We start from the raw sequence: 27,519 nt of genomic DNA, 5'->3' as shown, positions 1-27,519 counted from the left end.
AGTTTTTAACCCGAAACCCGTATTTACCCTTCCTTTTTTTTAATTTTTTTAGAGTTAACGGAAGAAATTAATGGAGTTTCACGGCCGCCACCTTTTTAAAAGGCCACCACTTTGTCATTTACTCTGATTTATATAATAATATATGTCAGAGAGAAAATTGAGAGAATTAGACCAGAAAGAATCAAGGACTTGAACATCTTATTTTTCATCTCAAATATGTTACAAACTCATAGAGATGCTTTATATAGATAGTGTGAAAAGTTAAAAATCATACGCATACTTGAGAGGACAATGAGATCAAAATTCTTAAGAAAAACAAAGAGGCAACAGTCATTCCATAACAATAAAATAGAATCCAGACAAATATGAAGAGGGAGTGGATATATATGTATGACGTGGCGCATCTGTTATGACACATTTGAGACCACTCTGTTTCCACTTGTCCATTCATTCTCATGTGGCTGTTATCTCAACTCTTTATACTTACATTTCCTCAACAATCCTCAGCAACAATTGTTCATGTTCAAATTCATAAACATCACATGAAAATTAGATGAGATATAGCTCTAAAATCTTGACTTTATGACTTGCGCAGCTTGTTCTCTCACGCCAACTACCTCACCCGCAGCTTCTTTCAACAAATCCATAATTCAGAAATGGAGTTTGAATAATGGAGCCGTTCTTTTTTACAAAAAACCAGCAAGTTCGATTCTGACGAGGCCTTGTGCGGCTTCTTCATCATCTTCTTCTTCCGCAACCACGAAGAAGAAGCGGAAGAAGAAGAAGAAGAAGGATGAAGAGGAGGAGGAGGAGGAGGAGGAGAAAGATGAGAGTCGCAGCGGTGACGATGAGTCTTCTTCGTCGATGATGAAGAGGTTGGATGATGTGAATCCGGTGGGGTTGGGGAGGAAATCGAGACAGATATTTGATGAGGTGTGGAGGAAATTCTCCGGCTTAGGACAAATTTCGAGGACTATAAGGAGTGATGAGGATGATGAGGCTGTTGGTGGTCCCATGTGTGAATTTGCGATTCCTGGTGCGCAGAATACTACTGTTCTTGTTGTTGGTGCTACGAGTCGTGTCGGTAGGGTTGTTGTCAGGAAGCTCATGCTTAGGGGATACAATGTCAAGGTCCGTTTGGGAATCTGGATTTCATTTGAAATTCTGGATTTGATCAAATAACCTGTTTGGAAATTTGAAATTCTGGATTTCAAATTCTGTCATTTGAAATGAAATGTATGTTTCCGGACGGTCTCTAATCTGATTTTATTTCACTGCAGGCTTTAGTTAGGAAAGCAAGTCAACAAGTAGTAGACATGCTTCCTACTTCCGTAGAGATTGTGATTGGGGATGTTGGTGATTCACTCACCCTCAAGGCGGCTGTCGAGAATTGCAGCAAAATCATATATTGTGCCACAGCTCGGTCCTCAATCACCGGGGATCTTAATAGAGTTGATAACCAGGGTGTTTACAACCTCACAAAAGCATTCCAGGTATCCGATATTCAGTCTCATTTATATGACTCCACTTAAAGAGATGCAGTGAAAAAAATGAAACAAGCTGCTAATCGGTTAATAAAATTAACTTTCGGACACGTATAACAAGTTCATATATACTATTCCTACAGAAAAGGGAAACTCAAATTATTCTGATAAACTTTGGTAATCCGAGGGTATTAAACCGAGGACTTAATTTTCTTTTTTAATATTGTTACTGTTAGTTTTGTTTAGTTCATCCCGGAGTTAAATACTTCATCAACAAATTGCTTTTTATCCAATTAGGGGTCTTTCTTAATTGCCAATTTCTTTTTGTATCCCACATTTGGCTCTGTATTCAGTATAAAGAGTATGTCTGCCATTTCCTGCAATCTCTTTTATGATTCATAGTTGTGGTGTAACGTTGACTTGCATCCTTCCATGGAATAGGTGAACTAAAATATGAATTGGATTTCCTTTTTGGTTTGATTTAAGTCTCCAATAGAAGAGGTTACTGCTAATTGCGTAGTTCAAAAGGACTAACTTCGGTAATTGGCCAAGTTTTGGGACATACACCAGAAGTACAGAGTATACTTTCAAATTAATATTATGTGATATTATATGGCCGTTTGGCTAACCTTATTCTTCAGAAATAAGGGCTTATTTATGGAGAAAAGTATATATAACTAACATCTGAATCCATTATGCCTGCGGCCTTATAGGACTACAACAATAAACTAGCACAATTACGAGCAGGGAAGAGTAGCAAGAGTAAGCTTTTACTGGCAAAGTTTAAGTCTGAAGATTCTCTGAGCGGGTGGACTGTCAGTAAAGGAACCTATTTTCAGGATGTAGTTGCCACGAAGTACGATGGAGGAATGGATGCCAAATTTGAGTTCACTGAGAATGAAGAAGCAACATTTTCAGGTAGAAGTGTTAGAGATTATCAAAGATGAACAATGATTACATTTTGTGTGCAGATTATGCTCTGTGAAGCAACACCCGTGTACTTTTTATTCCTCCTCATTATCTTTGGGCACAAAATATAAGTAAATAAAGAAGTGAATAATACTGTGCATGTAAAATGAGGACAAAAAGCTAACTTAGATACAATATTAATTCAGTATAAATAACTTTGATGTCTTTTTACGTCCTTTGAAGTTGTTTTCTTCCAAAATTAGGCTATGTTTTCACTAGAGGCGGGTATGTCCAACTGTCGAAGAGGCTTTCACTTCCACTTGGTTCCACTCTTGACAGGTAGCCCATTCTTGAAATAATATTAATTTCCATTTTCCTTAGATGATGCAACATCATTTGTTGTTACACATCTTTATCAAATCCAAGCACATTTGATTTAAGTAATGTTAAAAAAAAAATAAAAAAAAAATCCTCGGTTAGGTATGAAGGGCTGGTACTATCTGTTGGTGGCAATGGAAGATCATATGTTATAATTCTTGAATCTGGACCTTCAGCAGATACAACACAAAGCAAAATGTACTTTACACGGATTAGCACAAAAGCAGGATTCTGCAGAGTAAGTTTTCTCATTAAAATCTGGTAAATAAGTATGCAGGACATAGTTAATTAATTGCATTTTTCGTGTGAAAACTTTTAATCTCACTTTCTTGTTTCAATTTTGCAGGTAAGAGTACCATTTTCAGCCTTTCGACCAGTAATGCCAGAAGATCCACCATTGGACCCATTTCTTGTACATACCTTCACAATTCGTTTTGAACCAAGAAGACAGGTATCCTTTTTGAAGTTTCTGATGTTCAAATACTCTCAGCGGGTCTTATCTGTCACTTCATACCTTATATATGGTACTTGGAAAATGTTTATATGAAAGCATCTAAGCTGTTAATAATATGAGATGAGATAATTATATATGCATATACTATTACTTATTATCATTTTGACCCTAGAAGTTTGTCTATTTGTACGCATAAAATCTTAAAGAAAATTTAATCTTTTTATACCCTTCAAGTATGAAAGAGGGTTAAAAGGTAAAAAACTCATACTTGAAGGGTAAAAAGATGCGAAAACTTGTGTCTACAAATTGACAAAGTTTGAGAGTCAAGTGGGTATAAGTTTTTTAGTACCGTAAACCATAGAGAATTAAGTTTAATTTATAACAACTAAGCCATACAAGTGCATTAATTGTACTTACCAGTGTGATATAATAATTAGACGAGGGAGAAGGATTGTTTCAAATATTTTCTCCATATATATCTTTGTCAGTCCCAAGTCGAAGATAATAACACGGAGAAGGACTCTTCCAAAGATTTTCTCCTTACAGCCCTTGATTAGTACTAATACGAAGTTTATCACACATATATAAGAATCAATCTAAATAGGACAAGGGTTTGTAAAAATATCTGCCAAGTTACTTCACAGCAGTTATTGTAAGACGGGGGAAATAAATCTGTGGCAGGGTATTGAAGAGTGACCACTTTCACATTATTTGTATTTAATACTATTCCATTCTAGGTATGTTCTAGGTATGTGTTATTGCTTAGACGCTTGGTATGAAAACCGGCATTCCCAACTATATCTGAGAAATAAGTGCTTGCACATCTGACATTGTCGAGTAATTATCCTAATATTGTTCTCTACTCTGTCTATCCTAATCTCATTCTGTACTCTGTTTTAACTTTTAGTCACATACTGATGTATTGAAAATGCAGAATACTTGTTTTTCAAATTCCAAGTTATTGATAAAAGGGAGTTCCTACAAACTAAGAAGCTCTGATTGTTCTATGTTCTTATTCCGCAGAGAGTTACTGATGGAACCACGGGAGGAAATCAGGACTTGAGAAGCTTTCAACTAATATTGGAATATATAAAAGCATTGCCAGTAAGTGGTGTGATTTTGATTGTTACTCTTGTAGTATAGCATTGATTTTATAATCAGTGGTATTGATGCTTAGTTCGTGCCTGCAATATTGATGTGTGCAGCTCAGTAATATATTTGCTGCTGCGATTCCTTCTTTTTTTTGAGGGGTTATTGATTAGGATGAGGGTAGGATCTTCTGTAGTAGTACTGTGTACTCATACCTAGAAGTCATCACTGATAAATCTTAAATTTTGTTTACTATCCAGTAATTTAAGGCACCATCTTGAAAACTCCTATATTTATATTATTTGTACTTTAGGCTGAACCCTGATTTTCCCCCGTAAATCAATTTTTCCCCTCTTTTTTGGGCGGTGTGCATGATCATGGGAGGTCGGGTGGACAGCAGTGAATGAGACTTCAAGAGAAACTTTTATTGAAAGCATTGGTGATACATTTAAATAATCATTAATATATTCTTAAAGATTTCTTGTCTTTGAAATATTTTCTGCATCATAATGGTTTAACAATACTGCATAAATTTTAATTATGTCCTTAAATATACTGGTGTGGCCTCTGAAGACTGTATATTTTAAGTTAAGTTTCCATATTCCAAACAGTATTTACTCAGTCTTCGCGTCTTTCCAGTTGTCCTTACAAGCAGACCAAGTCATATTAGTATTTGTATTAGGCTCAGTGAAATAGTGAAACTTGTATAGAACTGTAAGGATCTCTATCTCTTTACTCTCAAGAATCAATACATCCATCATGACTGTTTCCAACTATCTGTCCTTTTTTTTTCCTTTATCATTCAGTTTCAGTTATCTGATTTGTTCAGTTTCAGTTATCATTTGCATCTTCTTCTGTTAATGATTACAAGTTTCATGACACTTGTTTAATGCGGCCTAAAAGCCGAACACTTATAGTTTAATTGGCAAAAAGCTGAGCATGTAAAGAGGGTAGGTATCTAAGCACGTATGTAATACAAGTAACTAATATACTAATACTGTTTTTAAAGGTATATACGCCTTCTAGTTATTCCTCACAATTTAAGTGAAGCAGAATCATAACAAACCTTACCACAGTACTGGTAAAGTTTTTCTACTCTACTCTAAATTGTGAAAGTATATTGAATAAGCGTCAATAATTACAGTCTCGTGCAGTGGTTATAGAATGAATTTGTATAGTATTTTGCTGAACGTGGAATGAAGATTTCACTTGTGGTAGTTTCTGCAAATCTGCTTATCTTTCTTACTACAAGAAGCTGTATTTGATACAGACCGGAATCTGTAACAAGTGACAAGTTCAATTTATTTCATTACTATTAGGTTGACTCCAGTTAGGGAAACCTTGGTGATGTGAGGTTGTTCATGTTACATTTGTAACTGCATACCTAACTTTTCTGATAAGATTGAATTAATCATACGTTTGCAGACTGGACAAGAAACAGACTTTATCTTAGTCTCGTGTACAGGATCTGGGATAGAAGCTAACAGGAGGGAGCAAGTTATAAAAGCCAAAAAGGTTTGTCATTAGGGTTATAATTTTCACTAGTAGACTATATATGTCTGCATGGAGGTAATATTCTCTTTCATTTTGTGAAGGCTGGGGAAGATTCATTGAGAAGATCGGGCCTTGGCTACACAATTATCCGCCCAGGTCCATTAATGGTATATTCACCACTAAATGCACATGTATTTTGTATTCATATTCGATAACATTGAGCACAAGTATATATTTATGGGTACTCATTATACATCTTATTTATGTATTTATACACAGTTATCCGGTGCAATGTATGGGTACTTACTATACATCTTATTGATATTTATCTTATTTAGGTAATTAATTTTGATTTTTGTTAATATTAATCCTTATATAAATTTATTTTCTTCTAAAAATAAGAGTTAAAAAAATTGCATTGCCATATTTTGCGCTATTTATATATTGGAAATAAAAATTTGTTGCTATCTAAGTTAGCTTCGTAATCATGGACAATTGTCATCATACATGTTTACCCATTTCCATATTTTAGTATCAAGATTTTGAACTAAAAATATTTTAACTGAAGCAAGAAGCTCGCAAGTGTAATATCAAATTTTATTTTGGTCCAGGAAGAACCTGGGGGACAACGTGCACTAGTTTTTGACCAAGGAAACAGAATATCTCAGGTCAGAGTTCTTAAATATGGTACAAAAAACAGTTCTTCGGTCTTGTTTATGATATTCAGATGATAACCTAATAGTTAAGCTGACTATTCGTCGACAAATGCAGGGGATCAGCTGTGCTGATGTGGCCGATATATGTGTGAAGGCACTGCATGATTCAACTGCTAGAAACAAGAGCTTTGATGTGGGTTATACTCAGGATATATTCTTTTAGCACTGAAATTAACTTGTGAATCTGAGTGATGTATATTTTATCTACAGGTTTGTTATGAATATGTGGCTGAGCAAGGAAAGGAGCTGTATGAGCTGGTAATTAGATTCTGTTTAAGAATGTTAATAGATTCTTATGTCAGTACCTTGGCTTAGAATTAGTGTCGCCTTCTGTTCTTCATAACTCTCTTTCTTCTCAGGTTGCATAAACAGCTTTGGTTACAGTCACAATCCAGAGACTAGATTTTTTTAAAATATATTATCTTATCAAAATTTATTTATTTTCGGTATCATTCATTTGTTAATTAGATGATCAGACATTTTGAAATAGCCAATTACTAGATTTCATAAGAGCATGTGCAGTGGTTGTGCTAAAATGGACGGAGCTATTGCTGTTATTTAGCACCAAAAAGTGGTTTTTGGTGCGAAAATAAAATCATTTTTCCAATGGTTGATTCTATATCTTGTTCCAAATTTCACCAACTCTCCAAGTACCGCACAATTTTAAACTCAATTTTTTTTTTTTTTACCTCACTTTCACTTTTGATGAGGTGGGATGATGTGTTAATTATAGTTTCATCTATCTTTTGTTCTATATATAGAACAAACTATAGTATTGTGCTATTTTAGCACAAGATATAGAATATCAATAGAGTGGTAAATTTTAGTCGTATAATATAGATATAGATATAGAACAAGATACACCACGCTATTAGACTTGTCCTAACCATCCTATATCTTTTAACAGGTTGCACATTTACCGGACAAAGCGAATAACTATCTAACACCAGCCCTATCAGTTTTGGAGAAGAACACCTGAACTTTGCGATGGTTCTGATAGACACGAGTACATCTTCTTCTGCCTAAATATACATGTATAAATGAGTTTGTGATTTATTGTATCTACAGCAAGCTGGTAATATGTAGATATATAAAAGAAGCCTGTCTTTAGGATCTTGAGCATTGGTAGAAAAAGATAAGATACAATGACAACTTTCATTTTAAGTTATGGGTTTGGCCAACATATGGTCGGAGAGGTTAATATTGATTTTTCTCTGTACATGAGCTTTGTAAAAAAGTGCCAGAGGGAAAATGAAAGGAATAGATACATGAGTGTTGTACAGATTACAAAAAGGTACGACATGTCTGGACTCTGGACTTTTGGTTATAATACCTCTCTACTATCTTAATGGGATAAACATCAAAGTTGGTGACTCGATTCGTTCAAATGTATCAATTGAGTGACTGATTCCCAAATTGACTCAAATGAGCCACTCATTAGAAAAATTTGTATCAAAAATATCACTTTATCGTTAGTCGAAATTTTGAAAGTATTATATATTGAGTTTCACATATTTTTTATGAATGGTATTACATCTAAATGAAAGATTCCGAGTTCTAGTATTTTAGATAATATTTTTAGATTTTTAAAAATTTATCTCCTATTTATTTTTATTTAAATCAAATAAAACAATCAAAAAATTAAAATTAAATAGTTGATAAAATTTTAAAAATCTAAAAATATTAGCAAAAATAGTAGGACTCAGAATCTTTCATTTGGATGTAATACCATTCATAAAAAATGTGCGAAACTCAATATATAATATTTTCAAAATTTCAACTAACGATAAAGTGATATTTTTGATACAAATTTTTCTAATAAGTGCCTCATTTGAGTCAATTTGGGAATCAGTCACTCAATTGATACATTTGGACGAAACGAGTCACCAACTTGATATTTATCCCCTATCTTAATTTGTGCATTGAGGAAGCTTTTCCCTGTCTAATCTACTTTTGTGTTCACTTACCCAAACTAACATGCTTTATTCAATTCTTTTCAACATAATCTATTTTTTTTCAACTCTTTCCAAACTAACTTAGTTTTTATATTTTCTAATAATTAGTTATAATTATAAATTATACAATATTAATAATATATATATACTGAATTAATATTTTAATATTATATTTTCAATAATAAGTTAAAATATTAAAATAAAATGATTCGTTAATACTTGCTTAAATATAATACATGTTATAATTTTTTTCTATTTTGTTTCGCATATTTCTTGTTTGAGCAATTAAAAAACATATTTTTGAAGGCATATTGTGGGCTTTAAAAAACATAGTTCGAAATATATTTTTTTTCATTTTTTCTTCGATATTCATACATTAACGTTATACTTTGGAACAAACTAAAAATCTTGAAAAGATATAATGTGTAGTTATAGTATTTTAAGGTCCGAAAGTGACTACAAAATAGACCCCACCGCATTATATTTTTTGAAATAGACCCCACTACATTATCGGTATCAGATATGATCATACATAAAATCTAGACAACCATTAGAAATGAAGATATTGAAAATATTGAGATAATGTTTTATCTTTTAAATTTAATGAAATATCTAAAAGCAGTGGTTGATATGCATGTAATCTTGACAACCTATTAAAATACTGAACAAAATTACTCTTATCCTATCTCTAAAATGCCTATATATACAAATCAATCTGTAGCAAACAAATCATAGAAAGACAACACAAATTAATTTGCAAATGGATAATGAGAGTTTTCTAGATTTGATGGAAAGAACAAATACAATATTTAATTTAAGTGAAGCTGATCATTTAATCTCTCCACACGAGTCCGAGAGTGATGAAACTGATGGTGAAGGTGGAGACAATCCCAATTCAGATTCAGCAAGTTCTGATGGTGAAAATGGAGACAATGAGAAAAGAGAGAATGGGTGTGTGCATCATTTCAGATCGTCATGCCAGAATCATTGAAACAATGAGAAAGGAAAGAAATGGCTTCACAGGTGATATGGGTATCCATCGTTTTTGTCTTTTACATATTCGTAGTAATTTTTCTTCAGCTCATCCAAGTGCACATTTGAAGATGTTATGTTGGTTGGCTGGAAATACATCTCAAGTGAGGAAATTTGAGAGAGTAATGAAAAAAAAATCAAAGAACTTAATTCGACTGCTGAAGAATGACTACGAAATATTCCACTAGAGATGTGGACTATGTCTCATGATGGAGGATATCGCTATGTCCAAGCAACAACAAATATGGTTGAAACATATAATGGTCAATTACGATCCGCTCGTCATCTCCCAGTCACTTCAATGGTGGAGTACATATATTATCGGAGAGTCAAACTTGTTGCTAAAAGACAAATTCAAACACTGAACGATCTTCAGAATGGTCATGTATATTGCAAGAATTCGAGAGAGCTCTTTCAAAAGATTGAACAAAAGGCATCTGCACATAGGATTATTCCATACAATCAAGAAAGAGGAGTATTTGAAGTGACAACTGCAAGATACAAAACTGATAAGGGATTTTGGAAAGGTGGAAACAAGCATCATATAGTTCTCTTTCTAAAGGATACTGTTCTTATGGAAAATGGCATAGGTATCACTCTCCTTGTTCTCATATAATTGTTGCTTGTGTGACATGTGATCTAGATTGGAAGCAATACATTAATACATTGAATCATATCATACTTTACAAAAATTAAATGAGATGTGGCAATATGAATTCTCCGCAATAACGCATCAATCATATTGGACGTTTCTAATAGCAAATAATTGGGAGAGGTATGGAATGCTCGTACCTAATGAGGATTTGCGGAAGAAGAAGAAAAAAAAACACAACAGAGGTCAAAGTCAAAGAATTCGCACAAAAATGGATAATTCACAGACTGGTAAAATATGTGGAAAATGTGTACAACAAGGTCACACGAGACACGGTGCACATTGTCCTCAAAAAGATCTTTAATGTAATATTTTTAATTTAGTTATTAAGCTGTTAGTTTACTAAGCTATTTAATTTTACTAACCATGAACGTAATATCTTTGGTTTAAATTAAAATGTTCAGTCTATGTATTGTATCGTTTTTATGGTATTGTAGTGTATTAATGAATTATTGTATTTTTATATTATAATTTATTATTAAAAAATGATTTTGAAATACTAATTCAGTAAACACACACACACTAGCCTTTAACCCGTGCGAAGCACGGACGGTTATATAATTTATAATTTATTATTTATAATTTAAATTTTAACATCATTTTAATATAAATAAATTGAATTTTAATTAAATTATATTAACCAATAAATTATATTTTCTCACAAAAATTTAGCTTGTATAATTTATTATCTATTTATAGTTTTTTTTTTCCTATTATTAATATGTGATAATTTATTATTCAATTAATTATAAATCAGATTTTTCATATTTCGTATTCTTCATATGTACGAAAAAAGATATTTGTCGTGTAACATATTCAAATTTGTTTGTATTGAAATAGAACATGTTAGAGTTGAAAAGAAATATATGAAGGCTCTTATTAAAAAATATTTTCAAAATTATAATTTTATTTTTAACATCATTATAATTATTTGGGAAATTATCAATGGTACACTCGGGGTTTTGGCTTTTCTAGATGGTATGCAAAATAATTTTGACTTCTGGTTGGTACACTCAAACTATTAGGTCATTTTGTACCATACCCCTCCTGTCAAACCCCGTTACTCGAACATTTACTATTCCTAAATTAATTTTAAAATAAAATAAATCTAAAAACATCAGACCCCACACCTCGTTTCTTTTTTGATTAATCTAGACGGTGGCGTCATTGCAGACCCCACACCTCACCATCACCATACCTTCTTCCTTTATCTACTAAACGGACCTCCATAGAAGCTACGAGGTTGTCGAAGATACCATCCCTACCGCAAGTCTACATCCGCGCCACAACTCCCTCCCGTCGTCTCCATCTTCGTCGTTTCTCTTATGTAAACCCCAACGTCAACACTCCCTTGCCATTCAATACTTCTCCACCTCTCCGATTGTAATATTCGACACTCGACTTGTTTTCTCACCACCAACCCCCTCCGAATCAACTCTACACCATTTTCACCTCTCGACTGACGCAACACCACCCCCAAATCAGCGACAAGAACACACACACACATATACAACCAGTGTACATATAAGCAGCACACACACATATACAGATAGTAATTTGTAAGATTAATAGATGAAATCAAAAGAGAAGCTTGATTACCGCTCCGATTCATAAACCCTAGCTCACCGACTGATTTGGGTCCTTTTGTTGTGTATTCTGGCGGTGTTATTACTAGTTTGTATGAAAAAGGGGGGAGGGGAATGAGATAAAGGATGACCGAAGTAAGGACAAAACCATCACCAGAGGAAGATTCCGGCAGTATTGCAGGTGGTAAGGGAGGTGGGTTTAGCTGGGATGGGGGAAATTGGAGTCTGGTTTTTTGTCGGTCAGGTAATCAAAAAATGAATAATAGTCTAGAAGATTTGCCGAAAGCATCTGCAGAGTCAAGTCAACGTTTGCTTAACATCGCTTGACGGGAGGAGTATGATAAGGAATGGTATAAGTGTGCCAGTAGGAAAGCAAAACTATTTTGCGGACTACCTAGAAAAGCCAAAACCACACGTGTACCATTGAGAATTTTCCTAATTTTTTTTATAAAATATTATATGATAATGTATTATCATGAGTGTTTTTAGTATTTGAAACTGTTTAATGATGTAAGAGTAAGAGACCTCCACATGTTGTAGACTTGTAGTTGTAGATGGAGAGTACCAAACCAGAAATTATAACTATAAATTTGGATTACAAATTATACCTACGTTGGCTTATTATAGTATAGTATAGATATATTAATAATATTGTATAATTTATAATTTTAACCAAATATTAGAAAATAGAAAAACTAGTTTGTTTGGGAAGAGTTGAAAAAAGTAGGTCATTTTGGGAAGAATTGAACAAAGTAGGTTAGTTTGTAATTCAAATCTCAACCATATAATATACTTAGATCTAATGGCCATCAACGACTTCTAAGTTCTAAAAATAAATTGGTTCTCTTTCGAACCTGACCTTAGATATAATATATATAGTATAGATAGTATAGATGATTCGAAATTTCATTCCAAAATATTTGCATTGTTTATAGTATTTTATATTTTAAAATATAAATAAATTTTATCCGAATCAATTCGAATTAGAGTAGTCTGAGCCGAATTCAAACCAATACCAAATTAAGCCAACGTGCTAATGGGTTTGGAGAGCCGCCTCATATCCCTTGTCTTCTCTTTCTTCAAGCTAGTTGAGGGGCTTTCATTGATTTTTTTCTCCGGTGGAAAGTCCCAACCCCTTTGTGTCTTTCATCTTCGTTGATTTTCTTTCAATAAAATCTAATTTTTGGGTGTTTATGTGTCTCTCCTTTTGGGGTGTATTTGGTTTGTCTCTTTTTTTGGAGTGTTTTGTTATGTTTTTGTTTAATTATGTGTGGATTCATTCGATATTGGGTCATTGAGCATGATTTTGTTATGTCTGGATTCATTCGATATTGGATCCAGTGAGAATGATTTTAATGATGTTTTTGGGAATCTGGAAAGCCCGCGTCAAATATCAACCGGTGGTTATTATGACAAGAGCTCACCTTTCACAAACAAAGATCGTTCATCTGCTTGGGGTTTACACTTTCGGCATGTCTATAGCTGGTACCTTTCGCAAACAAAGTTCGTTCATCTGCTTGGGGTTTACACTTTTGGCATGTCTATAACTGGTATCTGGCATGTAAATAGCTGGGTTGTCGCTCCTCTGTTTGGGGTTTACACTTTCGGCATGTGTATAGCTGATATCCGTCATGTAGATAGCTGGGGTGCCGCTCCTCCAATCTCAGTTTATGAGATTAGGGATTCTGAACACTAATCTAACAATGACTTTTATGTGATAAGGTCAATTGTGGTGTTTCTTCTTTTTGTGATGTTGGTTTAGTTTGGATCGCTCGGAAGATATTTGATTTCATTCTTAGCTTCAAAATTTTTAAATTCTGAAAATCAGCTAACCTGATTGTATCATCAGTTGAGGGTTTGTCTCGACTGTACTATGTTATAGTTAATGAAATTATTTTTATTTTGTGTAAAAGAAAAGAACTAACGTGCTAACTGACGGTCCATCCTAATTACAAGTACATTCGCGAAACTAACATATGAAGGGTTAAATGGCGTTTTGGTCACTCAACTGACCGGAAATTTTCAATTGGGTCATCCAACTCATAAAGTTTTCAGTCACATCATTATACTCTTGAAAATTTTCATTCAGGTCACTGGTCGTTATACTCCGTTAAAAATTTAACGGAAAACTGACTAAGCGTTGTGACTTGGTTTAAACAAATCCACTGTGGCATGTACAGTCAGCTGAAGCGGCATTTTGGTCACTCCACTAACTACAAACTTGCAATCGGATCATCAAACTCAAAAAACTTTCATTTAGGTCACTTATCATAATATCCCTTAAAAATTGAAAAAAGAAAGAAACAAAAACTATCATGAAGCACCTTCTTTTCTCTCTTAAAAATTTCGAAACTTATTAACAAATGAAACAAATATACAAATATAAAATCAATAATTTCACCCACAAAAACTTAATCTTTGTTTATCTTTTATCGTTTTATATATCTTAAGGCCATTTTAGAAAAATTCATTAAATTTTTGATAGATTTATTTGTAAACTTCATACTTATCAAAAATTGCTTATTTGTAAACTTCATAGTTATTAAATTTTTGATGGACTTTATTTGTAAACTTCATACTTATCAAAAATTACTTATGATATATAAAACGATAAGAGATAAACAAAGATTATGTTTTTGTGGGTGAAATTATTGATTTTATGTGTGTGTATTTGTTTCATTTGGTAATAAGCTTCGAAATTTCCAAGAGAGGAAAAAAGGTGTTGCATGATAACTTTTAATTCTTTTTTTTTTCAATTTTTAACGGATATTATGATAAGTGACCTAGATGAAAGTTTTTGTGAATTTGATGACCGGATTGAAAGTTTGTAGTCAGTTGAGTGATCAAAATGCCGCTTCAGCTGACTATACATGCCACGGTGGATCTGTTTAAGCCAAGTCACGACGCTTAGTCAGCTTTCCGTCAAATTTTTAACGGAGTGTAACGGCCTGTGACCCGAATGAAAATTTTTAAGAATATAATTATGTGACTGAAAGCTTTTTGAGTTGGATGACCTAATTGCAAGTTTCCGATCAGTTGAGTGACCAAAACGTCATTTAACCCTGCATATGAAAGAGAGGTGATGTTCCGGAAGCTTACGCATGAAACTAAGAGAAGATAGTTAGAATGTTTAGTCAAAACTTACGTACTAACGTAGCGTAATTCACAACGATTTGTCCATGGTCATCTGTCCTGCAATATTTAGAAACTTCTTCGGATTATATCAAAATTGTTGTTCTAAGCTGATATTTGCGCACCTTTCGTTTACAGGTTACGGGGGTGGGGCTGTTTGGCCGAAGTTAAAATAAGTGTTTCCCGATTAAAATAAAAAATTGAAGTGGAAATTAAATGTAAATTAAAACTTATAAATGAATAAAGTGTTTGAAAAGAAAATAAAACCTCTAAAAAAAATTAGTATTTATAACTCAAAAAGGTGTTTTTGTTTTTTTACACAAACCGGTTAAGAAAAAGTACAAACATATATCTAACTTTTTTGAAAAAAAAATATTTCTCCTGCATAATTAAGAACATGAAAAATCAAGATTCCAGAGATTGAAGTGAAAATTTGGTAGGTTAATCGTCGAGTGATATCAAAAATACAAGTGATGAAATTTTTTGAGTTCAGAATCTAATAACGTATTGATATGCACTTGAATCACGGAGAATTTTTTTATTATAATACAAATTTTTACATGTCAAGAAATCAAAAAATTTCATCACCCGCTTTCTTGAAATAACTCGTGATTTAACATATCAAAATTTATTTCGGACAATGAAATTTTGATTTGTCATATTTTTATTTAAATAATTTTTTTTTCAATTTCCACGTCAATATTGACCAATATCTATTCTTTAAATTTTGAATTAGATTTTTTTTAAATTTAAATATCAAAAAATTGATTTTTTTTTAATTCACGAACCAAAACCGTAAACGGGATGAATGAATTCATTTTTCCTAATATTTAAATTATGATTAGAATATTTTACTATTTTATTCTTAAAACCCAAACGTTAAAAATTTCGATAACTTAGCATATAGATGTGTTTACGAATTTTTTAAAATAATACTATCTTATATCCCATGAAAGCACGGGAGCTTTTTAATTATTTATAAATTTTTTAAATATATTTTAAGTGGTGTGAAAAAATTTAATTTATAAATAATAAATTAAAATTGTATGTATCATGTCAAAATATTAAATTCTTTCTATCAAATTTTAAATTATTTAAAGTAGAATATGTGACGCCAACTTCTATTAGATTATATTTATAAATGTATTTTATATTAGAATTATTATAATGTGCTTTAAATATTTTCTAAGCATTTATATGATTCTAGATTAAAATTGATTATATAATTTGTTTTGAATTAAGAAAAGGAATCATATACATGCAATAAGATGGTAGAATTTATTTTGGATTAAGAAAAAAAAATTATATTCGTTCCTCACATAAATCGGGCTTATTATTTTTAAAATATATTAGATAAAAATAACATTGTGACTGTGCGATTTATATGATTCTACAAATAATACTGGTAGGAAATATTTATTATGGATTAAAAAAAATCTTAAACACATGAAAGACAAAATTTGTTTTGGATTCAGAAAACGAGTTGTAAACATGCAAGATATCAGTTGCCTTATCGAACAGAAGTTAATTTTGTTCTAATTTAACGGTGCTTATTTGTTCAATATACGATTCAACGATTTAACGGATGAAAAATTTTTAGACCATACAACCATGCGAACAAATTATCTCCCATAGGCTTATTATATATAAGTATATAATATATAATCCTTTACAACTGTCTAATTATCATTTTTTTTTGACAAGTTCAACGTTTATAAACTTAACAAACATGTTTAATAAAAAAATTTGTAAAACACAATAAAAATATACTGACTCAAATTTATATATCAATAATATCATATACAAATCAGTTAAATTAAAACAATATATTTAACAAAATATTATTATTATTATTATAACAATAAAATAATAAATAATTATAAGCTAGCAGTGGGAAAAGAGAAGAGAGAGAGAAGAGGTTAGGTGAGGACTGAGGAAGCGCGTTAGAAAAGTAAAAGGACGAGGAAATAAAAGGCATCGAAGATCATAAATCATCACATAGAGTAATTCATAATTGAAAATTTGAAATAACTGAACAGAGGAAGGATGGAAGAAGAAAAGAAGATGGAAGAACCGGTGATGGGATTTCCGGCGTACCAAACAGCACCACCACCACCACCGATGTATTACCAACAACCACCGCAGCAACAGGCGGCGGGCGGCATATATAATAGTAGGTTTCCACCCAACGCCATATTTGGAGATCCCAAAGGAATACCAATTCACCAGACTATTTTCAGGGATACTCCGGCTCCTTTTCAGTGTCCTCACTGCTCTAATTCCGCGCTCACCGATATTCGGTAGCTACAGCTTTTTTTTCCTTTTTTAAAATTCAATTGATCAATATTATTTGTAATTCAGTTGCGATGATATCTCTCTCTCAGATCTAAACCGAGTCTCGCAGCTGCTGTTGCTTGTATGATGCCATTTATGCTCGGAGTGTGCTTTCTTTGTCCTTCTATGGACTGCCTTTGGCATAAATATCATTACTGTCCATCTTGCAACCAAAAGGTTCTCTCTCTCTCTCTCTCTCTCTCCCCCTCTCCCTCTCCCCCCCTCTCTCTCTATCTGTCTCTCTCTCCCTCTCCTGTTCTCTCTCTTTCTCTCTCTCTCTCTCTCTCTCTCTCTCTCTCTCCCTTTCCCTCTCCCTCTCCCTCCCTCTCTCTCTCTCTCTCTCTCTCTCTCTATCTCTATCTCTCACTAATTTATCTGCCCTGCTGCAGGTTGCTGAATTTCAGAAGACGGATCCTTGTATTGTCATGGACCCTCCAAACTGGACGGAGACAAGTTATGCTTTGCCTGCTTGATGTAATTGCTTTCTCTCCTTGTACAGCCCCGTGCTTGAATGTTTTCTATCAGCTGCCTTGTCTTTCTGTTATACTTTCTTGCCATATATGTATATCATAATTGACTTGTGAAAACATATCATACTCTATGTTTAGTAGTGTGGATGTTAAAAATTCTACTATATCAATTGAATCATGGATTATAATAATTGAATCATGTTGAATGTTGCCTAGCGTGGTGTTAACATTTCAATAATTGAAACCCTATGGAAATTGAAAACGCCAAACTCGGTTATTTAGAACTAAAACTGAACAGGTTAATTCAACTCGTCTTAACTTACCATTTCGGTGCAAGTTGCGTATGTTTCTTCTTTCCTCTTTGCCGTGGTCATGCAGACCTTGTAGCCTTAGTCTTGCAAACCTTGACTTTGCAGGCCTTGTAGCCTTTGTGTCCGTTGCTAGGCATGATGTTTGGTTATAAATTTGGATTTCTACAAAACGCACACTATCATTTGCACCCCACTCCCCCATTCCTTTTTAGAAAGATGACAGAGATATATTGTAGTAAGTGTCTTGGTTAGAAAAAATTACTAGTGTCTTGCGAAAAATTTGGCTGCCTCTCACTTAAGTTTGGATATGTCTAATGACTTTAGTAAGAGTTTCATTTGAAAGTATCTGTTGATTCGAGAGAACGTTGTTGACCGAGGGGTCTTCATAAAAATTTGGTTGCCCCCCACTTAAGCTTTAATAGGTCCTAGGGCTTAAGCAGGAGATTTATCTGAGAGGATGTGTTAATTTAAAAGGGCGTTCGTAAAAATTCGGTTGTCTCCTACTTAAGTTAGGATAGGTCCAATTGCTTAAATAAGAGCCTTATCCGGGAATTTGTGTTGATCCAAGAGGACTTTTGACCTGAGGGGATAGTTATAGAAATTTGGTAGCCCCGCACTTAAGCTTGGATAGGTCCAAGGACTTAAGTAGGAGTTCTATCCGAAAGAATACGTTGATCCGGGACTCGGGAGGATCTCGATCCAAGGGGGCTTTAGTAAAATTCGTTGCCCCTCAATTTAAGTTTGGATAAATAAAAGGACTCAAATAGGAGTTTCATTTAAGAGAATGTGTTAATCTGGGAGGACCTTGTTGATTCGAGGAGGCCTTAGTAAAGATTTAGTTGCTTCTACTTAATCTTGGATAGGTTCAAGGATTTAACTAGGATTGTCATTTAAGAGAGTGAGTTGATTCGAGAGACCGCTTGACCCCGGGGGCTTTTATAAAATTTGATGATAATAAATTCAGTTAATAATAATATTAAACTTATTATTATTATTGAATAATAAGTACAATGAAAATATTATTATTATCACTAATTATCAAAAGTAACTATAAAAAATACTAATACTCCTGCTGTTTTGAAATATAGGTCGTTTTACTTGTTAGCACACATTTCTAAGTTCTTTGACCGTCTAGTAAAAATTATTATTTTTAATTTTTTTTTCTGAATTACAATATTAATAATATATTTTTATTCAAAAAAAGAAAATTTAAAATAATAATTTGTGTCAAAGTCAAACGACTTATATTTCAAACAGGGGAGTGATAATTTGTGATTTTACCCATTTCGCTGAGTTTGATTCAAAAATAAATAAACTATAAACCTGTAAATCTCAGTCTTGTGCTTGTGTATGAACTTTGAATTTTGAATCATGTTTCGGACTTCCTGTAGTATTCTTCACTCGTTTACATGTACCAACTAAACTCAAATCACACACATTTTTGATGATTTTGTCTGAGTGGCTTAGAGGAATCCACAAGCGAGAGTGGAAATTTTGGAAGTCTGTTTACTAGTTCCTCCTATCTGATTCAACGACCAATTAGGCAAGCTCGACCCCCATGATTATAATGTCTCTTGTCACTATTTCTGTGACTGAAGTAATTTTGCTAGCCGCAGAACAAGGAAGTATTGAAGGCCAGACACTGAAACCCCTTTCTTGGTTATATGTGATGATGAATTTAGATTTTATGAAACATGTGCGACTTGTTTAAAATGCTGATTTTATGAATTTAGCATTTAAAATACCTTTCCGTGTTTTTATTCAAACATGATTAGTGAAGACTTTGAGGTCTAATAAAATGCATAAGTTGAAAATACTCAGATTTGCTCCAATTCTTGTAGTGTGCCCAATATGTCCCCTGCCTAAGTTAACTTGGAGTTTGTTACTAGGCCTACTTCTGTCTGGAATGATCATGATCGATCCATGATAAGCATAGATATGTTGCTGTTGAGAGCACCATTTTACTTAATATTACCTCTTTGAATTTACAACGTATTGTTAAGGCACAAGCAGAACTGCTTGGTTGGTATGAATATAATTTCTAATATTTTAAATTAGCCTTGGAAGCAATATATAATCTAAAGAAATTGCTGATCTTTTTAGCTAGAGATGAACATCAAACCTTGCTATGCTTTTGTTTACATATGATTGGCCCAATTTTTTAACTTGAATAAAAGTTAATGCTTGGCTAGAATTCTTGAATATACTGCCAATTAATTCATGCTTATATACTTATTTGCTACGTGCATAAATACATGAATATCATAATATGCAAAACCATATGCGGAACTCATGACCTGAACCTGTGAATTTTACACTTTAGAACACTGGCAGGTTGATATATCTGTCTTGTTATAAGCTCAAGGAAATTTGGTAATACTTCCAAAACAAACATTCGAAACCGAGTTGGGACTTTTAGAAGCAGCGTAATCAGGATCTAGCTCGTAAAAGCTGTTTATAGTCACTCCTAGGCTTCTCAGCTCGGATTCTCTTGCTTCAATCATCGTCTTTACAAACACTGAATTTTCCTCTGTTCGCTCATGAGGCCTGTGGAGCCTCATCTGTTCTTCGGCTTACGAAGCAAAGAAGAACATATCGGCAACAAGACAATTAGGACGGCTCTTATCAAGAAGATGCTCAAGCTGTTCTATGAGCATCCTTGTAGCAGCAAAAAAGAGATGAATTAACACACAACAGCTGCACTTATACTCTTACAGCCTCCAAAGTCAAAGCACATACAGCTGTCCGAAATCTCTGCACAAAAAAGTTATGGCATGGACACCAGGGCTCTCATTTCCTGGCAGCAAGATGAATGCGATCCACCGTGAAGGAGACCAGGATCTTATAATTTTAAAATGTTAGACTGTGACCTTTAATCAATCATTTAGTTGACTTTAATATTAAGCGGACCGTAAACAAACAGCTGACAACAAACAATCCAGGGAGAATTATATGCAAATATAGGGTTACAAAGAACTCAGATAATTGGCTATAATAAATAAAAAAATTGGCCATCAAATTAGTTTACCTTTTTGATAAAGCAAAAGAGCATCTTTGACCTGAATTCTCAGTATATTAAAAGTTCTAGAAAGTGTCACGCTTATCAAAAGACAATAAAGAATGTGCGAAATAAATTCCGTAAAAAGTATGATAAATCTTGAAATATTAGAAAATTGCATTTTGAAAATATGACAACTCTAGTTAGATTAAACGCTCAGCCAGAGATTGGGTTGACAATTGAAAAACGCTCAAAAATGAAAACCCCCGAAAAGTTACAAAACTTTTACCATGCATTAAAAATAATATTTAAATGATTAATCTCAAATTTCAAGTCAATTTGCCAAGCGGAAGTATTTTATTTGGATTTAAGATGATTAAAGTAGTTTTTCATGTTCTAGATGAAGTATGAATTTTTTTTTGAAAATTTGTCAAAATTTTTAGGTCAAAGTTAAGACTTGATAAATATTTAAATTATATCACCATAAAGATACTTTGGTGGGTCCGGAAATATTTTAGAGTATTTAAATCGGTTTTCAATGAAAAATTGAAACAATTGGTTTTTTAAATAACCGAGTAGGACTTTTGACGTACGTTTTGATACAAATATACTTAGAAAAATAATGTTCATGATAAATCATTATTTTGATAAGTTGAAAGACCTTTCTAAGGATTGCGAATATATTTTCCCGAAAAATAAGGAATTTGAGAGGTTGAGAGAAAATTTCTGAAAGAGTATTTAAAAATTTATATTGATATGTTTGAATACCCATATTAATACAGAGTAAATAAATCCTTTCTGGAAAAATTATATCTTTGAAAATAAAAAGATTTATTACTTTCGAAAGATTTAAAATATTTATTCCGTGAGATATAAAATACTTAAATGATGAATAAATTATTTTAAATGAATTTTTTTGTAAATATTGTTACATCAGTGGTCTAAAAGAAAATCATTGAAATAATATTCTTTTTCCAAACTTCATGTAATTTTTGATTTTGCAATAATTAACCGAGGTAATATTAGTGCTCCAACATTCCTTGCATTTAAATTTATTGCATAGCGAAAATTCCTTAAAAACAGATGAGTTTTAGTGCGAAGGAATAATCAGGTGTTTTAAAAAGAACTTTCCAAAAATAACTCTTAATATTTGATTAAGGAATTAAATCAATGACGATAAATAAATATACATACATATATATATATATATATATATATGTATATATATATATATATATATATATATATATATATATGAGTAAGATCCTAAGGGAACTTTTTTATCGAGAGAACCGAGAGAACTAGCCTATCTACCGTAGATCAGTCATTTTAATCTAATGGCTATTATAATTAGAAGATTTAGTGAATATATATATATCAATGATTCAGTAAAGGGCATAATCGGATATCAATAAAAAATATCTTCTGGGCAAATTTTCATTTATGAACAATGATTTGATTAACATAAATAATAAGATATGTAATCAATTGATTTCCTTATCTATATTCTCCATATCTTAATAAATCAACCAGAGAATTTAATGTATATTAACTTTGAATTTCAAATTTTAAATTTTCAAAAGATTGATCATGATGAAAATATTTATTCATCAGAGATTCTTTCAAATATTGTGTAAATATCACGTTTATTAAATCAGTACTTTATTATCCATGAAATATTTTTTTTCAATATTGTATAAATTAAAAAGAACATTTAGTTTTCTAATAAAGATTCATCAAAATATTGTAAAATTATTTAGTTACAGAATTGACTTGCGAAATCTATTATAGCAAACTTATATGTTTTCTTGTTAGGAATTCTATAAAGTGCTTTTTAAATATAAATTAAGTTAGTACTATTTTTCAATAATAAAATTTTGAGATTCTTTAAAAAAACTTAAATATAGTTCACCGTGTTAATATTCTTTCAATTACTTAAAATAGACGTTTTATGTCAATTTTATAAATAAATATTTAAAAATTATACTATATCCATTCTCCGATATTTGAGCGTATATTTTAAAGAATCTCAGAACATTTTAAAGAATCTCAATTTTCATTTATGACCAATTATTTGATTAACATAAATAATAAGATATGTAATCAATTGAATTCTTTATTTATATTCTCCATATCTTAATCAATCAACCAGAAAATTTAATGTATATTAACTTTGAATTTCAAATTTCAAATTTTCAAAAGATTGACCATGATGAAAATAGTTATTCATCAAAGATTCTTTCAAATATTGTGTAAATATCACGTTTAATAAATCAGTGCTTTCTTATCCATGAAATATTTCTTTTCAATATTGTACAAATATTTAGTTTTCTAATAAAGATTCTTCAAAATATTGTAAAAGTATTTAGTTACAGAATTAACTTGCGAAATCTATTATAGCAAACTTATATGTTTTCTTGTTATGAATTCTATAAGGTGCTCTTTAAATATAAATTAAGTTAGTACTATTTTTCAATAATAAAATTTTGAGATTCGTTAAAAAAAACTTAAATATAGTTCACCGTGTTAATATTCTTTCAATTACTTAAAATAGACGTTTTATGTAAATTTTATAAATAAATATTTAAAAATTCTACTATATCCATTCTTCGATATTTAAGCGTACATTTATAGAATCTCAAAACATTTTAAAGAATCTCAATTTAATTTGAATTATACTTTATTATATATACTAGAATTTATTATTAAATATTCTTTTTATATAGGGTCTCGATCAATGCTCAAAATAGAACCATTAGGGTTCTGCTCACGACCCTGTAATTTTCATAGATTTTCAGGATTTAAATCTAAATACATGTTTTTTCGCATAATTGGGTGTTCAAAAGTAATTTCAAAATTTTCAAAATATATAAATATGACGGTAATTAATAGATTCCTTAAGAAAATATAATTTTATTAAAATTCAATTATTTAGAAAGATAAATATGAAGTTAATTAGTAGATTTTTTAAAGGAATATAGTTATGGTAAAATTCAAATATTTGAACCAATTTAGACAATATATTTGTGTATTAAAATAAAATACACAAGTATTTATTATAAAAATATTTTTTGTCGCGAGATTCTCTTAAGTGTTTTAAATAAATGAAAATTGTAATTTATTATATTCTATTTTAATAATGGAAAACTAGTTAGTAATTAGATTCCACAACTTTTCTTTTACAGATAAAAAGATAAATATGATGAAGATTAGTAGATTCTTTAGGAGAATATAATTATATTAATATTTAATTTTAAAAAGATAGGTATGACAGTAATTAGAAGATTCTATAAAAGAAATATAACTGTAGTAAAATTAAATTATTTAAAACATTTGAGAGAATATATTTGTGTAATAAAATAAATACACAAATATTTGTTTGAGAAATATAATTTGTCGGGAGATTCTTTTAAGTGTTTTAAATAACTGAAAATCTTAATTTATTATATTCCATTTTAGTAATGAGAAATATGGCTTATTAGATAACAGAACACCTATTAGATTAATATTCTATAATATAAATTTTAGTATTTTAAATTTTATAATAATTAAAATATTGGTGAAGTTGTTTGTGAGAACTTCAGAACTGTATCATAGGCAAGTAACATTTGTAAAAAAGATTTGGTCCACAGCCATCCTTTGAAGCATCACCGTCAATAATGATTTTTTTTGTCTGAGCACTGTAAAGCAACATGGAATAGACAAAGTGAGATTGTCATTAAAACTCTTTCATCGGAACAGAACTTGGATTCTCTTGACCAACATATTATATTTGCCAAAAATTGAAGAATCTTTAATGGTAATTATATATAAAACCTCACAACACATCTTAGAATAATGCTTAAAGGGATTCTTTACAAATATATTGTAGTCGTTTTTATCCAAGAATCACTGAAAATGTAGTGAAAGTGCTTTGGAACTTAATAAAATTAATGAGATTTCTACAGTTACAAACCTCACCCCCTTTGGTTCTATCTTGCTTTTCAATTTTTGCTCCACAACAATCATGTGAAGCATAATCATCACTGATTATTCCTTCCTTTGGACCCTAATTAGCATTTATGAAATACACAACAGAAAAATATAAAATTGTGACTCTTTCTGGTAAACACATTTTAGAATCTGATGACCAACATATTATATTGACAAAGATTATAGAATAGTTTTTTTAATATGACATCATATAGAATCCAAGAATTCAAATCCTCTAACTATTCTTTTGGCTTGGTTTAGCAGCATGAGTTCCGTGATTGCCCGGCATAATAGCAATTTGCTTCTGCTTTCGAGCAATAAATCAAGACTTTGAATTTCTTTCCATCATAGAAGTTTTGCAGCCCATAGGGAATCAAGAGATGATGTTGGCATGCTGTTGTTGCTTCAGTTATATCAACTTTGAATTCTTGCAATGATCCACTAATACAAAGCTAAACAAACTCAGACTCATAAACTTGAAAAGGAACGCAAAGACATCTATGACTTGGTACGCAGGATACGCAATCGAACCCCAACTCAGAAAAACGACTCGGCAAAAAATTCAAAAGAAAACGCACTGCTCAAACAACTTGGTAACCATCGAACAAAAATTGACAAAAAACAGAGGACGGGGTTGTCTTTGGTGTGGGTTTAGAAATCAAGCAGGGTGATGGTTCTTTAAAGAATCCAGATCAATGATGTTCGCATGCTGTTGTTTCTTGTGCACCAGCGCATCGATCGTCTTCACTTAACCACGAAGTTCATCACATGATAAGGGTATTCCTTCAAATTAAACACCACCGCCGAATTAAACCCTGTCTGCGTAATCCGTTCTTTTTGGTCATTTGACAAACCCGATATACATCACATAACGAAACCAGTTCACACTGCAGAATAAAAACAACAAATCATAGTTAGTGCTAAATTCATTGTTTCCCAAGAGATTAGTTAACGGAATCGATTAAAACACCCGCTAAACATTAATAAGATAAAATGCAAACCTTGTAATTTTCTCGCTGTTCTCCATCATGGAATTCTGCAACTAAGTTGTTCTACGTCTGTGATTGTAGAAGATAAGAGTATGTTTTGTATAATGTGTGTTTCTATATATCTAAATAATGAGAATATTGCATAATCTTTCCTTTTAAAATTTTATTGTGATTGATTTGTATGCAATTAAATGTGATACAAATTTCCATGTTTAAAAGATTCTTTGCTGATCAGGTCCAAAATAGAAAGCCATTTACCCAGCATAAATATGATTATTACAATAATGCCATTAAATTAATGGGTTTTAAATCATTATAATATTAGAATATATCTACGGTTGTTATTAGATCTCTCAGTTCTCTTGATAGTAAGGTTCTCCCTCGAACCTTACTATATATATATATATATATATATATATATATATATATATATAAGATATCCTTTCAAATCAGAGGAGGTAGAAAACAAATGATGTGAAGAAATCCGAGTCCAAAGAGAAGCAAGTAAATAAAAATCGTGTTTGTGTGTATATATGTAATAACAGAATAAATTAGAGGACACAGGAAACAAATGATATGAATGAATTCGAGTCTAGTGTAAAACTGTCTTCTTAAAGCGTATTCACCCCTTTACCATATATGTTGAATAATCAGTTCACATGATAAAATGGATTACGATGTCGTTGCAAAAGAATGGCACCAGTGGCGAACTATAAACCGAGTATGAGTATTATCACCAAAGAAGAGAAGATAGAGAAAGGGTGTGACACCTATGTATTTTTGAAATGATTAACCCTAACAACCTATAAGAATATATTTTAATGGCATTTTTATGTTTTTCGCATAATTTACCGTTCAGGATTAACAATCTATAGGAATATATTTCAATGACGTGCTTTTCTGTGTTTTTCATATAATTCAATGTTTTTTTGTATTTTTTGTATAATTCAATGTTCAGGATTAACAACCCAAGAAATATATTCCAATGGCGTGCTTTTTTGTGTTTTTCGTATAATTCAGTGTTTACGATGTTGGATCTTCTGAATAACATGTTATGATGAAGCGGTACATATGTACATATATAAATTTGATAACTCAAACAGGTTGTCATGAAACAGGTATATATGTACATATATAAATTTCAAAATATATATATATATAGGGGCTTACTCCACTAGAAACTAAATTAGCCTATAAACTAGAAATTAGTCCCTCACCAGTTTTTCATCACTAGTTTTAACTACAAAAATCACTCGTTTGTATATCAGAAATCACTATTTTATATATACAAAATCTGACAAATATAAATACATAGATACATATATATACAACGTATATCATCATCATCTTCACTCATACTACATTTATGAAATTCCTAGCATCATTATCAACCCCTTCCACTACTACCGTCGTCACTTACAACCATGATTTGCTTTTCACGTTTGTCACCATAACTTGCCACTACTAATGATTATCTACCACCACCACACACCTCATCTCGTCATTTGCTACCATCATAGACCTCCCACAACTATAATTTATCATAAATAATCGACCACCAATA

At 31.7% G+C, this 27,519-nt stretch overlaps 2 protein-coding genes across 2 annotated transcripts; both read left to right on the top strand.

Annotated features, from left to right (window-relative positions):
• Positions 1 to 416: 416 nt before the first annotated feature.
• On the top strand, positions 417 to 7,745 carry LOC108199867 (protein HIGH CHLOROPHYLL FLUORESCENCE PHENOTYPE 173, chloroplastic). The gene is made up of 13 exons (XM_017367868.2): positions 417 to 1,131; positions 1,281 to 1,493; positions 2,198 to 2,402; positions 2,657 to 2,732; positions 2,874 to 3,009; positions 3,118 to 3,222; positions 4,249 to 4,329; positions 5,740 to 5,829; positions 5,910 to 5,975; positions 6,420 to 6,476; positions 6,580 to 6,657; positions 6,735 to 6,782; positions 7,432 to 7,745. The coding sequence occupies exons 1-13, from the start codon at positions 583 to 585 to the stop codon at positions 7,501 to 7,503; spliced, it is 1,776 nt and encodes a 591-aa protein (XP_017223357.1). The 5' UTR covers positions 417 to 582; the 3' UTR covers positions 7,504 to 7,745.
• Positions 7,746 to 16,795: 9,050 nt separating this feature from the next.
• On the top strand, positions 16,796 to 17,884 carry LOC108197364 (GSH-induced LITAF domain protein). The gene is made up of 3 exons (XM_017364957.2): positions 16,796 to 17,181; positions 17,266 to 17,392; positions 17,605 to 17,884. Exons 1-3 carry the CDS (start codon positions 16,928 to 16,930, stop codon positions 17,686 to 17,688), a joined length of 465 nt encoding a protein of 154 aa, XP_017220446.1. The 5' UTR covers positions 16,796 to 16,927; the 3' UTR covers positions 17,689 to 17,884.
• The last annotated feature ends 9,635 nt before the right edge of the window (positions 17,885 to 27,519 follow it).

The sequence above is a fragment of the Daucus carota genome, chromosome 8 (assembly GCF_001625215.2).
Source record: "Daucus carota subsp. sativus chromosome 8, DH1 v3.0, whole genome shotgun sequence".
Classification (NCBI taxonomy): domain Eukaryota; kingdom Viridiplantae; phylum Streptophyta; class Magnoliopsida; order Apiales; family Apiaceae; genus Daucus; species Daucus carota.
This window is presented reverse-complemented; position numbering and strand designations above follow the sequence as displayed.